The sequence below is a fragment of the Protomyctophum bolini genome (assembly GCF_963924005.1).
Source record: "Protomyctophum bolini genome assembly, chromosome: 10".
Classification (NCBI taxonomy): Eukaryota; Metazoa; Chordata; class Actinopteri; order Myctophiformes; family Myctophidae; genus Protomyctophum; species Protomyctophum bolini.
Window position 1 is genome coordinate 8,610,061 of NC_137871.1, and position 16,738 is coordinate 8,626,798.

Sequence of the window (16,738 nt, forward strand, 5' to 3'; positions counted from 1 at the left end):
TTTAAGTGTGTGGTTTGGAGAAAGAAACGTATAGACAGTGATCATAATAGTAATCTATACTACTAATTTTAGCCACAGGAAATCATAAAATAACTAGTTTTGGGGAATTTGCAGTCTGTTGTAAAAAAAAAAGAAGTGTGGTTCTTACTAAAGTGTCTGCATCTATGTCAGTGTAGTTTCATATAGTTTATCAGATCCACTCCACCCTTCTATGTCAGTGTAGTACTTACTATATAGTTATCAGATCTACTCCACCCTTCACATCTGCAGTCGCCAACTGCCACTATTAAAGACAAAACAGAATGGTGGTGCACAACAGCAGCAGGGACTACAAATAGTCTGCTCACATTAGATTTGTTATATTCAGTTGTTGGTTTCTGCTGCTGCAGCTTTTCAGTTGTGGTTATTTCAGTTCATTTTAAATATTCAAAGTCTATTAATTAGCGACATTTGAGAAATTCCAAGGCACCTTTAACTAATTATTTTGACAAATGTCATCGTTAAGAGACATTTTAGAAGGGCCAGATAAGTTGCCCCTGAACAGCAGGAGCCACACCAATAGATGGCAGTATGTGCATTATTATTCATGGTGTCATCGTCATCGTTTTCAAGCAACGCGGAAGTAGAAGCTGCAGGAATCAGGATCAGCGCAGGTCTGCAGGATGGTGCGCTAACATAACTATGATGAAGTGAGGTGTTCTGTTGTCAGAAAGCTGTTCAGACATGAAGACCATATTTGTTACTGTTGGGACGACATGTTTTGATGAACTTATTCGTAGTATCACGTCTTCTGACGCTGTTCAAGTGAGTAGTACCTAGGCTAGTAGGCTACACGACAGTAGTTTGGTCTCAGACAATCCACACAGTCAGAAATAAATCTAACTTGTTTCATAGATAAATTAAGGATACATAACATATGTCCTATTTATGGATGATAAATAGGACATATTTTTTAATTAAGAGTTGACAACTTGGTATAAAGGTCGTAATTGGGTGTCCCCGACCCCTAGGGTAGGTACCCTCACAAAATGCAGTAATTCTGACCGGATTATCCTGGTCTCTAAACTGCCTCCCCCTGGCCAGCCGGGGCGCTTGATGGAGGGGAAAGGAACTGGTTGCAATAACGTGTTCCTTCCACTCGCTACGTCCAACCAGGGAAACTGGGGCAACTTGGACACTCGTGCATGAAGGAAGTTCAAGTTCGTTGCTCTCCCCAGGTTGGCGGAGGGTGTATAGAGCCCATGATCACATTAGATAATTGACACAGGGGTGAAAAATGGGTTACAAAATCGTGGGATAAAATATATATATATATTCTTTTTTAAAGGTCGTAATTAAACATTTTGGACAAACCGTCCAAAATGCCGTCATTCACACACTTTTTTGATGAATTGATTACAGGACCACAATGGAAACAAGCCCCTTTAACAATAATTGTAAAATCGTACTATTATCAATCAAAAATCTATCAAAAAAATGAGGGTGAGGTGAGCATTCCGGTTACCACTGAGAATGGCCAAGTGAATAAACCACTATTAAGATTTTGTCATTTTTATGGTGTTTTTGTTCATATTGTTCTCCTCACTGACAGGCCCTGAAAGCTCGTGGTTACGAGCGCTTAGTTCTTCAGGTTGGACGAGGTTCGGTTCTTCCAACCCCTGAGACTTGTCCAGATGTCCAACTAGAGGCGTTTCGCTTCAAAGACTCCATAGCTGAAGACATGAAGTGTGCTGATCTGGTCATCAGCCATGCTGGTATGTAAAACAATAAGATTATCCATCTACATATTGCAGGTTTCAAATACCGTACTGGCAACTGTCCAAAGATAACAAGGATCTATTTTGGATTATTTACAAACCTAGACTAGAGTAAATAAATAGCCAAGTCGTGTGTGTGTGTGTGTGTGTGTGTGTGTGTGTGTGTGTGTGTGTGTGTGTGTGTGTGTGTGTGTGTGTGTGTGTGTGTGTGTGTGTGTGTGTGTGTGTGTGTGTGTGTGTGTGTGTGTGTGTGTGTGTGTGTGTGTGTGTGTGTGTGTGTGTGTGTGTGTGTGTGTGTGTGTGTGTGTGTGTGTGTGTGTGTGTGTGTGTGTGTGTGTGTGTGTGTGTGTGTGTGTTGCCAGGATTGTATCTTAATACATTACAATTTAGACATTTATCCCAGACACTCTTATCCAGAGCAACTTTCAATCTAAATGGTTATCTAAAAGTATTGATACAAGGAAATAAGGAGTGAGGTGCAGTATGGAGAGATGAGTTTTCAGACACATTCTTCATACTTTGTCAAAGTCTCTAGCTCTAAATCTTTTCTTATACCGGTAATCATGATGTTTTCTTAGGGGCTGGTAGCTGCCTGGAAGCCCTCGGTGCAGGAAAGCCCCTGCTGGTGGTCGTGAACGATGGGCTGATGGACAACCACCAGATGGAGTTGGCCAGACAGCTGCACAAAGACTCCCACTTACTGTACTGCACCTGCAGGTGTGTAATTTTCCTCATTCACCTGGTATTGAGGATCTGCTGTGAGACCCCACTGACAACTGACTTATTTTTTTTCCTTCTGAAATGTTTCAGCACCCTCACAGCAACCCTGAACACCATGGACCTGTCAGTTCTTCTGCCATTTGTACCTGGACAGCCGAAGTACTTTGCCAATTTCTTAGACAGGGCCCTTGGTGTTCAATGATTCTCCTTCTCAATTTAACTTCAAATGTATTGTCACATCACAGGTTTGTAGGTGTAAAAGACTGGGAAATTATTTTCTGTATACACCATTGAAGTCTCTTTCCTTAAAGGGCCACTTCACTCCTTTTGCAACCAGATCTTATTTTAATGATGTTTGGGAGACGAGAAGCACTTTCCTGAGGTTTGTATGTGGGTAATATGTGTTTTTTAGATATTTCAGTATTTCAAAGTGTCCATGGGCTCCATGATGTCATGGACAATGAGCTCACTTACTTCCTGGACAACATGTCTCACCCCGTGGGCACACTGGACGCGTCAGGAGCGTCAGAAGAAGCTGAAGTCCTTCTTCTTCCTTCGCGGAGGAGAGCGCGTCCGTGAAGCTGTCCGTCGCGTCCGTCGGGCGCGGAGGTGGAGCTTCTTTTCCATCCACCAGCTGTCTAAAAACCCCACGAAGAAGAAGGGCTTCAGCTTCTTCTGACGCTCCTGTCGCGTCCAGTGTGCCCACAGGGTCAGTAAGACAGCCCTCCCCTATCCACAAGGAATAGTGGACCAAATCATTATTATTATTCTACGTCCGAGCATAGACATGGTAACGCCCCGCCTGCCTCTGATTGGCCTAGTACCGACACCATAGATAGACCGACTACCGGCCTTACCAGAGTTTCCTCCTAGGTGGGTAGCTCTATGCTGGACAGTCTGATGCGAGGTTACTCCTTGGTGGGAAATAAATAATTCAAGTACGATATAATACAAGAGAATGACAGCTTGGCACACGCCACAGTAACTTTTATTTTTGTAGAAGAGGAAAACTAACATTCTTTATGCTGTTTATTTTACATAGATGTGTAAAGTGTAAACATTATTGTACTGTAAAAAGGTCTCTTTTTTTAGTATAATCGTATTAGTTTACTATAATTACCGGTAGATTAATACGCAATTATCAACACTAACACTTTAATTAAAACACACCCAAATTAAATCATACAATGTCCGTGTTCAATCAATCATTCAATCAAAGCAAAAGGCATAAACAATATTAGTTTGCCTCTTCTACAAAATGTAAAGTTACTGTCACGCGTGCCAAGCTGCCATTCGCTTGTACTTGTTTCCCACCAATCGGAGGCAGTCGGGGCGTTACCATGTCTATGCTCGGACGTAGAATAGATATACGCGTGTCCATGACATGGAGCCCATGGACACTTTGAGATATCTATAAACACATATTACCCACATAAAAACCCCAGGAAAGTGTTTCTTGTCTCCCAAAGATCATTAAAATAAGATCTGGTTGCAAAAGGGGTGAAATGGCACTTTAAGAGACTTAAGTATATATACTATGTATATAAATGAGAATAAATAATGTATTTTATTTGTAAAAAAATGTAATTGGCCGCCGACCACCATCTGAATATATGTTGTTCCAGGGACGCCCCCCAGAAGCAAAGATTTGAGTTATAAACGTTTGCTCTGAAAGAATATATATTCAAAGATTTGCACCACATTTTCATGACCCAAAATGGGTTAAAACTCTGGGTGGGTTGTAGCTGGAAATGAGATCAGCAAGGGACGATTAAATTAGATATTTAGTTTTTGCATTCTAATTTATTTTACTTTAAAATGTAATTAAATGTGAATTACGGAAGGACAACGATTGGTTGTGTTCTCATTTCTAAATTGCAATTTGATTTCAAAGCAAGTCAAGTGTGAAAGGACATATCCAGTCTGGGTCATTTGAGTCAAGAGAGGCAGTCTGAGATGAAAACAAATACCTTGTTTGTTCAGTTGAGCTCTGCAAGCAGAAGAAGCAAAGTCCAAGGACCGCAGTCATCAAACCACAATGAAATGGAGGTCGACATCTGCTTTTTCCTGACCTTTTGACTTGGTAAGGAAAGATGCAGCTTTCTGAAGACCCAGTGACGGTGTTCCCAGTCTATTCTTACCAGAGATTCCGGCTCCTTTGAATTCTTTGAATGATGTTCATCTACATCAAACATGGAGGTTAGCTACAGCATCTCTTGATTGATTACCTTGTGACTTGTGTACAGTATATTTTACTGTTCTTGGTTCTAGCACTAATGTGTTTTGATGTTTCCAATGGCTCTCATCCATGGGGAACAGATAACCAGGTGTTTCTCGCCCATCCCAATTGTCCCCTGGTCCTGTTGCTTCAGTACATGAGAACTAAACTTGGCATTCCAGATTCAGGTAGGGAAACTGAGTTTGTCAAGTGGATGATGAAGAGGCAGGCTGTGTTGGTGGTACTGTATAATTAAAAAGCCTAACATTAGACACCGTAACTGTTTTGATTAGATCTTCATAAGTCCTGTTTTTTTAGTCTTTTGTTGACTTTTTACAGTTTTTAGCAATGCAGTTACTACCAGTCCGGAATATTTTCATTTCATGTGCAATTTATTTACCGTTACATTATTGGACAGAATTTGTTTCATTCATTTTCTAGACAATATCTTAAGGACTAGAAGGAATATTTAGTCTGTGTTTTGGAGTGGAGGGTCACTGGATGCTTCCATTAAATATTTCACACTGTTCAACTTAAGAGGTGTCTGCTTTCTGCCATAGCTGCCTCAAGGGAGGTTTAACTGTTGACATGTTTGATTGATAGATTGATTGAAATATTTATTAACAGTTTGCAGAATTACAGTGCATTTCAAGCACAAACTCAATGCAAAGAGTGAGTGGACGACCCAATTAAGCATTACACTTAAGTGAAGACAAATGTACTGTATACTTTGTTGCGTGACAGCTTTTAATAAACAACTGATAATGTGTTGATTGCATGAAAATGAGTTGGTTTTGGCGAGTGTGACACAACTCACACCATTGTGCGATGAAGTATAAATTATTCTTAAGGACTATCATCATTACCACTCATTACTACTAACATTACTGGAGCTGAACTGATGGCTATAATCATGGTATAATTAGTGTGACCACAGTAAAGCTATCATTTGTACCTAGCGCTCTGCCCCTCCCATCCCTGCATCCTTGTTTGTTGCAGTGTTACCTGAGGAGTGTCACTGGCAGGCACTCGATGAATCCAGCATGCTTGTACATTTGAGATATATGGAAGTGTCTTTCTGTCAGTCATGTTGTGTATGTATGCTCTGTAATACTGTTTTATGCTGGGTAAATCTCTCTCTAACTTTAACATGCTATACTGTGTGTGTGCGTGTGTGTGTGCGCGCGCTCGCTTAAGTGCTGGTGGATCTGTGTGATGAACAAGGTACTCTGAAACGACTCTTCTTGTCTCAGCAGTCCCAGGATTATGGCAGTAAATTACTTCCAGACAGGGCTTCATTCTTTTTCTGCACTGTCAACAGTAAGCAGCGCACATATCATCCATAGATGTTATTGAACATCTATGTTATTGATTTTATTCTATTCTGTGGTCACAATGCAAAGATTCCCTGTAATTCTGACCTAAATAGATAATTATACATTAAAAGTCTTAATTATCTCTAATCATTCTTTAGGTAATTCTTTTGGAGACAAACCAATGTTACTGATATTTGAGCAGTGTTAGACTGTATGGTTTGAGCAGAGGAGACGGACATTTCTATAGATGGCTCTGAAATAGTGTGTTCTGATCAGGAAACCCAGAGGATGGTGCTTATGTTTCCATCAGCCCACTGGTGGCCAACCCAGACCCTGCGTTACTTGGTAACTAACTATGTTTATAAAAGCTCAGCTTGTTGCGTGTTGTTGGTACAACACTGTATACACGTTTGTTGGCGTTCCTCATATAATATCTGTGTACATGTTTTGTCAGACATACTGCAGTCACAGGTTAAAATCCTGGAGAAGGCTCGCCTACGACAGCTGTCCTCTCAACAGCACCAAAACCACAGAGTCAGCATGAAGCCGGCCCAGATCCATTACACACAGCCTGTGAGTTAAGGTTTTTGTTGTGTGCATGTCTAAAGTTGAAATTAAAGTAGTTTTTGACACCCTATTATTTTTCCTTTCCTTTTTATATATTTATTATACTAGACTAGTATTAGGGTTTTGCAATCAAAACAATCAAATCCTAAACTGAATTAAACTGAAATGTTTCAATTATTATTGGTAGCAAAAAGCCATACAGTCAGAGAAAATAAAGTGAACGCTACAAAGTGTCAGCAGAAGACAAGTGGAAGGTTTCATTTTCAAACGATTGCTATAGCGCCCCCCTTTGGCCAATTGTAGTAAGGCTGGTTTCAGTGCTATTTGGCATGACTCTACCATACTGTAAAGTTTCATAAACATGTAACGTTGCATGTATGTATTAGGGGCAGAAGAATAATTTTCATAAAACGGCAAATTTCATTGTCTGATAAAACAAAAAACATTTTACTCCTGTGTATTTGATCAAATATCCTGGGAGGAAATAGATTTGAACTGTTTTTCATATAATTCAAAATGGTGGGTGATCTAAAGTTCAGAGGTCAAAGGTCCCCATACCACATTTGTTCCTTGTGAGGAGCCGCATATATGTGTATTGACATTTTATTGCTGGCAGTCAAACGGTTCATGAGCTATGCCTGTTCAAAGTTTGAATTTTCAATTGATCGCTGTAGCGCCACCCTTTGGCCAATAGTTGTGGGCTTCCTGTCTACGCAGGGTGACAGCCCTCTACCATATAGAGCGTCGCAGTCCCGCCCCCTTTCATGACGACGCCAGGCCCAGGAAATAGTTTCCAATGCATTTTCCTCATAGACATTTCAAAAAGTATTTATTTAAAGGTAGAGTAAGTGATTTCACTTAATTCAAATATCACTTATTTTTTTGTTTTGTTGTGATAATCCTCTCTACTATAGAGTGTGCTGACCATATAAGGAGTTCCTCCCTGTCCCCAGTTAACCCCTGGGGGTCAAAAAACCTTAGGTTTCGTTTTTGACTCTCTATCCTGATTGGACGAAGGCTTAGGTCCCACAGCCAAAAACGAAACCTAAGGTTTTTTGAGTGAAATCACTTACTCTACCTTTAAAGACCTTTTAAGCGTCATATGAAGCCAACTCTTGTCGTGACAAATCATGACAACAAACACAATATTTTGGACCAAACAAATAATTACAAAGAAGAAAAACAACAAAAAAGTGTTGTAACCTGCCGTTTTCTCCTTCTTTCTAAATTATTTGTTCAGCCCGAAAAATGTGTGTTTGTTGTCATGATTTGTCACGACAAGAGTTGGCTTTGTCCGCGGCGTAAACGTCTTTAAATAAATATTTTCTGAAAAGTCTATGAGGGAAATGAACAGGGATTTCTTTTCCGGGTCTCTCTCTCGAGGGGGGGCGGGACTGCGACGCTCTATTGCCGCATTTCGTAAACAAAAGGACTGGAGCGCCGACAGAAGAATTGTTTTATAATTAAAATAGTGGGTGATCTAAAGGTCCGATGTCAAAAGTCAGAATACAAAAGTTGTTCGTCATGAGGAGATACATACTGTATGTGTATCGACGTTTTATTGCCGTCCGTCAAACGGTTTATGAGCTATACCTGTTCAAAGTTTTCATTTTCAATTGAGCGCTATAGTGCCACGTACGGTTGCCACCCTATTACCATATTGACAAGTTTCGCGAAAACCGACTGGCAGAAGAAAAATCCAGACAAATACAATAAGGGAAGTCCCTTCGGGCTTGGTCCCTTAAATATAATGCAAGCCCACTTTATTGTTTGTTATTATTGTTTGGTTATCGTATGGTCCCTTCGGGCTTGGTCCCTTAAATATATTATTAATATTAATGCAAGCCCACTTTATTGTTTGGTTATAGTTATGGTCCCTTTGGGCTTGGTCCCTTAAATATATTATTAATATCAATGCAAGCCCACTTTATTAAGTAATTGTTATCCTACAATCTCCTGACCCTTGCAGGCTATGCCGCGTCACAGTCGAGCTGGCACTGATGATGAACCACAGAAACCCATTTCAAGCAGAAGAAATCCAAAATAATGGGGACATCTTGTATAAATAACGGATCTAGGCTGATTAAAACTTCATTATATAAACCTATACCCTTTTGCCTCTCTTATTATTATTTAAATACTGTAGATGTATCTTATTTTCAATATTTAGTATGTCGTAAGCTTTCATGTTTTGATATCCCTGCCTGGGGGAGATCTGTATTTCCTAGTATTTAGCTCATCTGTTTTGCACGAAACTATCCTAGGAGAAGGAGGGACTTGCTTGTTCAAGAGCATGAAACTATCCTGAAACATGATGCAGCATCACAACTTGTGACAAGAATCAAGGTTGTCTTAATTGGTACAATTTCTGTCAACTTCTGTGCAGGTGTTTTGATCAATATACATTATAGCAACATAAATAATAGTAATACAAAAATGTTATATGAAAAGAAAAATGAATATATAAAACATATACCATTACCAACATAATTATAGATTGATTGATTCATTCATTGATATTATGTTTATTGTGCTCCGCAACAATATATATAAGAAATATACTGTATACCAGAATACCAGTTGTGAGACACTCAAAAATGAATTAAACATGCAACATAGCACCATAAAAACAAAATAATACAGTGTTTACCAGCACTAAAATGTGCAAAATGCCTTGCTAGGTGAAGAAATCATTCTAAACGAAAATGTCAGCATAGAGTTCACACTTCACAGTGAGTTTCCAATTCAATAGAACCATTAGATTGCATAGTGTACACTACAGTAACTTATTGCCTCTCAGCTGGGGTGTTCTATGGCTAAAGGAGCAATTCTACATCTGAATTTGGCAAAGGCCAACCCCATATCAATTGGGGTGTAATTACCAACTCCTAAATAAGACCTACTTGCCCAGTTAAAAACAGCATTTACACAAGAATAACTTCTATGATTGCACTCAGAGCTCTACTGGCATGCATCTACAGTAGATGCTTGACAGTTTTATTAAGATCTTTTTTGCCTTTACATAGTATTTTGCTTTGTTTTTGGTGTGTGTGTGCGTGTGCGTGTGTGCGCGTGCGTGTGTGCGTGTGTGTGTGTGTGCGTGTGTGTGTGTGTGTGTGTGTGCGCGTGTGTGTGTGTGTGTGTGTGTGTGTGTGTGTGTGTGTGTGTGTGTGTGTGTGTGTGTGTGTGTGTGTGTGTGTGTGTGTGTGTGTGTGTGTGTGTGTGTGCGCGTGTGCGTGTGTGCGTGCGTGTTGAGTAGGCCAAGTTGTCTATATGGTGATTGTCTACAAGGTGCCTAGTTGTCCAACATAGATAGATACTGGTAGATTCTTTATTTTTGTGTCATGCACCCAAGGCGCCCAGCCCACATGGACTTATAGGACACACCATACAAATCATTGCTTCAATATTGCATTGTGTACAAGAAACAGTTTTTCTTTTTTTTTTCTTTTCTTTTTACACAAACAAAACATTCTGCCTTTTTTCCCAAGCTTTGCATAAAAAGTCTGCTAAAGCAAAAAATACCTTTCCTAAAACAAAATTCCAGTAGTCAATTCGTAGTCCTCTAACCAGAAAAAGTTAGCACAGATGGTTGTCATTTTACAAAATTTATGTCTTAATTCTTCATATAATAGTAAAACAAAAAATGAATTTCATTTTCAATTTCTTATGTATTTTTTGTCTGTCACTGATGTTTTATGTGTGGCTGCAGCTGGGGTGAAAGCCCAAGACAAATTTCTGTTGTGGACAATAAAGTTTACCTTGACCTTGAATGATATTAAAGGACTGCTGTAAAGCCATCTCTCTGGACACAACCTAATACCTATACTACTCCTTTCTCCCGCAGAGCAACGGCAAGAGCTGCCCTAGGCCGCCTCCTAGAGGCCAAAGAAGGTACTGCATGCGCAGTATTAGTCTCGTGTTGTCAGACTGTTGCCTTTCGCAAATGAATATAGTGCATACAAAAATGTGTATACCCAAATACACCTGATGTTGTCTTTGTTGACACCAGTCACAAGGAGGTCCTGATTCTGGAGGTGGGCTGTGTCTTTGATTTGTACATGGACCAGGAATTCCAAGATAAACATTCTAAGTAGGCTACCAACCATTACTTGGAAGTATAACAAACCTCGGGTATCGCTGTAATATCGTGGATATGCACGGCTTAGGCAGCCGTGGATATGCACGGCTTGGGATATCCGTGGACATTGACTCCGGGGTTCAGGTCGTCCCAAGCTATGGACCCGTACGGGTCAATTTGGTTTAATTTTACACTCTCATGAGTTTAATTATTGTTAAACATTGCATAATTTACAAGTCGTTGCACAACTACAGAAAGCAGAATTAAGTTATCTAGCTCTCCTGACTCCTAATGGTACCAACGTCAATAGCCTACAGCACGAAATTGTGGACAAAATCTTATCCAACGACTTAAAATATGAGGCCAAATTGAGGATTAATCTCACCAAATGATGGAGTCCGTACGTTGAATCAAACGCTGCATGAATATGGACCTTGATATGAAAAGGGTTGAAATCCGCTGTGCTCAGTGGAATATAGGAATTTGTTTGGCTATGCGTTACTGGGGAACAGTAGGCCTACTTTTGGGTCATTATTTCCTATAGCCTACCAGCTATTCATTGATATAGCATATCACAACACCGCAATATTAGGTCAAATTGGACCCATTTAGAACGTGTATGTTGTTGTTGTGGTCGAGTCAATAGTGAAAATAACACAACAACTTGCTTTCAAATGGACAGCTCGTGCTGCTGACATGCTTGCTCATTGCTGCTATAGGCACTTGTTTGGGAACAGTGAACTGGGAACAGGTCTGGGAACAGGTTTGGGAAACATAAGTCTAGTGCAGGTTGGGGTGTTAAAAATGATCCAAATTGGGAACAAAGATTTTCTTAAATTTTGTAGAGCTCAGCTCAAGACCCACTTCTACAACATTGCTTTTAACATTTATTTTATTTTTTATTTTTGTTATTCATGTCCTCACTGTATTGCATTACTGCTTGTTTTTAATGTTGCTGCCTTGCTTTTCTTTTATTCTCCATTTTTCTGTAAAGCACTTTGAGCTGCATTTCATGTCATGGTGCTATACAAATAAAGTTTTATTATTATTATTACATTTTGTAGTAGGCTAAATAGCTAGGTTTAAATGTAAGTTACAGGGTGTTCATCACCATGGTCGGGTGACCAGATGTCCCCCTTTGCGTGGGACAGTCGCACATTTCCATGACTTTTCAGGTGTCCTTCAAATTGACACACAGTCCCAACGTGCAGGTGTTGATAGGTGCGCTGAAATCTTTTTTTTTAAATATATTTTTGGCAGGTATTGATAGGTAGACAGTAGTGTGACAGGAAATGGGGAGAGAGATGAGGGGGCAAAGGTCGTTGGGATCAGGACTTGAACCCACACAGTGACATGTCAGGCTGTATTGGTGAGGGATGCATTAAAAAGACTGGATTAAGGTTGCTGAGGGATGCATTAAAAAGACTGGATTAAGGTGGGTGAGGGATGCATTAAAACGACCGGATTAAGTTTGGTGAGGGATGCGTTAATTGCTCCCCTGCTTGCAGTTATGTTTAGGTTAGAGTTAGAGATAACGTTAGTACTAGTAGGCAAATTGGCAAAACCACTTGTGTTCGGTCCAAATAGCTGGCACAGCGCTCCCTACCCCACTGACAACAATCACAAGCCGAGTTTGGAAATGGTCGCCTATGAAAACAATACTCGCACACTGGACACAGCACTGCTCTAGCACATGTGACTTCACTATTTTAATGGTAGAGGTATGTAGATAAAAAATGTAATATCATTCAAGGTCAAGGTAAACTTTATTGTCCACAAAGGAAATTTGTCTTGGGCTTCACCCCAGCTGCAGCCACACATAAAACATCAGTGACAAACAAAAATACATAACAGAGGGAGACGCAACATTACACTATGTTGTGTAATAATAATAATACCAGTAAGACGCCTGAGGGCAAGAAGCGACCTTTTCACTGGCTGCCGGACGCGGCTGCACTAATAACTTTGGGGCAGGCCCGTCTAGAGTTAAAATGGACAGGTATCAGTCAAAAGGGAGACATCGAAGAGGAAGGATGGATGGGGAAGAATCAACATATGGAATGTCAGAACAGGTTCTGACATATCCATATACTGATATTGATGACATCAGGGATGTCCATATATGGGCTAAATTGCGACAGCAGGTCACATTTACTATGAGATGATCCCTGATATACCATCACTCCTGATGATTTCATAGTGGTGTCACAAGACCTATAGTGATGTCACGAGACCTGGGCACAATATATGGGGGCTTTCCACGTGTATGGGGATTTTGAGTGACAAAAATGTATGGGGATTTTGAATGACAAAAACGCAAGGTTTCAGAGTTAACTGCGACCTTAATAAAATCCATTAATGCCATTAGGCCTATGATATAGATTATAGAACATGCCAAAACATGCACAAAGATGACCTTTAATGTGGGTTAAGTGAGCACCAAAACCAACTGGGCACCACAGACATCTGGGCACCAAATCCATCTGGGCACCTTGGACGAGTGGGCACTTGGACAACTGGGCAATTTGGGATCACCTTGAATGAGTGGGCACTTGCACAACTGGGCACTAGGGATATGTGGGCACTTGGACAACTGGGCACCACCTTGACTTAGGGGTCGTGTTTGGGCTCTCTGTAGATCGGCCATTAACTACTATCACAATAGACAACTTGGCCTACTCAACACGCGTGCGCGCGCACACACACACACACACACACACACACACACACACACACATACACACACAAACACACACACACACACACACACACACACACACACACACACACACACACACACACATGCACACACACACATGCAACATACTATGTAAAGGAAAAAACATAATAATAATAATAATGTCAGAAAAAGTCAGGTGGTGCCCATTGTCCAAGTACCCACATATGCCAAGTGCCCAGTCATCCAAAACATATGGTGCCCAGATGTCCGTGGTGCCAACATGTCTTGCATTCTATGGTGACGTTTCCCACTATAGCCTAATAATTATTAATTAATATATGACTCTTAAAATAATATCACTATAGCCTATATATCACACAAATATGAAAGAAATATTGGAACTATTTGGAAAATGGAACTAAGAACACAGGTTCAATGTTCTGTTTCCTTGATTCAGATGCATAATGGAACTATACAGAACACAGGTTCAGTGTTCTGTTTCCTTGATTCAGATGCATAATATGGAACTACAGAACACAGGTTCAGTGTGCTGTTTCCTTGATTCAGATGCATAATGGAAATATACAGAACACAGGTTCAATGTTCTTCAAACGAAAACAGGTGCCAATTTTAGACTTTAAAAGACATTTAGAACAAAAAACAGGCCTCTTTTGTCCTTATGATTAAGAATGGAACACAGCTTCAGTGTTCTGTCTTCATTGTCTCCACCAGGCCAAAGGGAAGGCATGGGGAGAGAGTATGTTTTGCACTCCGTCCGTCCGTCCGTCCGTCCGTGTGTCCGTCCGTCCGTCTGTGAACAGCTAATCTCCGGCACTGTTAACCCAGTCGATGCCAAATTTTGCACATACCCTCCCTGGATGCCAACTGAACCTCCAGAACGGCTTGTTATAGCGCCACCAGGAGGCCAACTTTTGAAAAACACATCTTTTTATATTACTCCTCCAGATTCTGTCCCAAAATCCTGCAAATCGTTACACACTATCTCTATAGTCATGTGTTAAAGACGGATCTGTCCGATATTTCATATTCTGTCCGATATTTCATAACATAGGCTTTCAAAGTTTGCAGGATTGGCCCTCTTGAAACAGCCTCAACTCATGAATGCAGTGTGCAATTTACGTGAAATCTTTCACAGACTGTCCTACTCTGAGGAATATATCCCACCCTTTTCACATTGGGCTGTTATAGCACCACCAAGAGGTGGAATTTTGCAAAACACATTTTTGGAACAAAATGCCTCAATTCAAAATGGTGTAAGAACAAATGGCACCCTTTTCATATTGGCCTATTATAGGCCAGGTCAGGTTGTGGCCTCCTGGAGACCTGTGCCCCGAGGGGCACTTTTTCTAGTTGGTTCTGTTTTACAAGAGAAAATACATAAATGAAACTGACACAAACAGAAAACAGGCGCAAACAGGCGCTGATTTCCAATGTTTACAGCTTAGAATATTATACTCTAAGGTTTACAGACATTCAGAATAACGAAAAACAGACCTGTGTTCTGCTGTTTCATTTCATGTTTAAAAATAAAACATGATATTTTCTTGTTTTCTCAATTTTATTTTGAAGAGAAAAACAAATTATACGTTAGTACCCGGACCGTCGACCCCAGTAGACACATGAAAGTGTATCAGCTGAGGTACAGCTGCTTTCCCTGCTTTATTATTGAGATCAGTTTTTTTTAAATCATACCGTTATTCTTGTTTTCAATATGGTTTAACCCCCACTTAATTCTTTTGGGAATTCTTTTACACATATTCTAGAACATTTTGACCATTTTTGGAGATCGTTGTCTATATGGCATTCCCAAAATAAGGATGCCTGCATGACAGTGGTTAAGCAGGTGTCACATGGTGTATTTAGACAAAGAAAATCTAATTATGGCTTGTTTTGGAGCTGGAATCATGTGGTTTAGGTTTTCTCCACCATAGTTTCTCTTTCTCTCTAGTTGTTTTCATTTAAATGTAGTGTCACAGATACAGAGATACTGTAGATGTGTCATAGTATCCTCTAGCTATATCTATAGAAATGTCTGTACTTCCTGATAAAATCATGGTTTCCATGCAATCTGTTCGGCTACTGAATCGTATCAGTCCTCTACCCTACTGGAACAACATGGTATTGGTATATATGTAGCTGAGTAACAAAAAACAAAAAGAATGTTATACAAAAAAAGGTTTTATTTGAACTCATTGCAATCTGGGTTTGATCTTGCATGCAGCTGTCTAAACATAACTAAATCACATGAAATGTATAGTTTTCGCCTCTGTAGACTATAGACTGTAGGCCTAAGAGTTTCCATTCCATGTCAGAGAGTTTTAGAAATCTGAATCTGTGGCTAAAGGCAGAATGTGTTTACCCATTGCCCTTTAATCAATACATAGATGATTAGTTCCAGCAAAATAATGAATTTATCGGCCGTAAGCAATTAAGAATATTCTACGTAAGAATTTAATTAAAAGGTGGAATAAAACGTGTTCTACTTAATGAAAAGTCACTCCATGAAGAGCTAGTATGCATGAATAAATATCCATAATGTCTGTTTGTCTGTCTGTCTGTCTGTCAATTCAAGACAGAAGGTACTATGAGTCAATTTTAGTGGCTGTGTAGTGCGTACTGTGTTAGTACTGTCTATATTGGATCACATTGTATGACAGTGTAACAGTCTGATATGGTCCAGCTGAATGCCAATACCAAGATTTCTGATGTAGAACAAAGATGCAATTCATCAAGAGTATAGTGGTTTGAATAAGTCCACACACAACTAACAAATGGGACAGAGGAGTGTGTTAATCAAATAAGCCCTCTATCCAAATGGAATGTCGCTGGTAGACATCACATGGCAAAAACAGAGACTGAAGTCAATGATGCTTGTTTACTTCAATTAGGTCTCAGGAAATTAACATGAATGTTCCACCTTGTCTCCACATTTGGAAGGTTTTGCCTTTGCTGGATGAGTTACTTAACTTGGTGGCATTTATTAGCTCTGTGTGTGTGCACACAACACATGATACTTAGTTTTGTCCTTAATAATATTCATATAACATTGATTTATTTTATAATACTTGCTTACTTTTTATGAAACTTTCATCTTTATCTGAATAAATTAATAACTCAGATAGACTCATCTGACTGAATTTCTGTTAATTCACTATTAATATGATGTTGTGCACTTTGACCACACTTATACACCTGTTGAATGCTTTTTCACCACCCATTTCCCAGGCAGCCGCAGTCCAAGTGCATGAGGGCCAATAGTACCATTTGGTAGTACTACTTTCTGGTACTATTTTCTTAATTCCTGATTCGTTTCCCCCCTTATATATAAGTATTATTTTTGTTAGTAGAACTTAGTACTTAGTCCGACTCCTCACTATA

The 16,738-nt window shown here is 39.8% G+C and overlaps 1 protein-coding gene and 1 long non-coding RNA gene across 2 annotated transcripts; both read left to right on the plus strand.

Moving 5' to 3' along the window:
* The first annotated feature begins 644 nt into the window (after positions 1-644).
* On the plus strand, positions 645-4,314 carry LOC308322513 (UDP-N-acetylglucosamine transferase subunit ALG13). The gene is made up of 4 exons (XM_080773810.1): positions 645-804; positions 1,592-1,754; positions 2,336-2,474; positions 2,568-4,314. Exons 1-4 carry the CDS (start codon positions 724-726, stop codon positions 2,677-2,679), a joined length of 495 nt encoding a protein of 164 aa, XP_080629936.1. The 5' UTR covers positions 645-723; the 3' UTR covers positions 2,680-4,314.
* A 1,020-nt stretch (positions 4,315-5,334) lies between these two features.
* LOC308322481 lies at positions 5,335-8,645 on the plus strand. Its single transcript, XR_013964725.1, has 4 exons — positions 5,335-6,015; positions 6,288-6,356; positions 6,466-6,584; positions 8,548-8,645. It is a non-coding gene; the product is annotated as an uncharacterized lncRNA (long non-coding RNA).
* Positions 8,646-16,738: the final 8,093 nt, after the last annotated feature.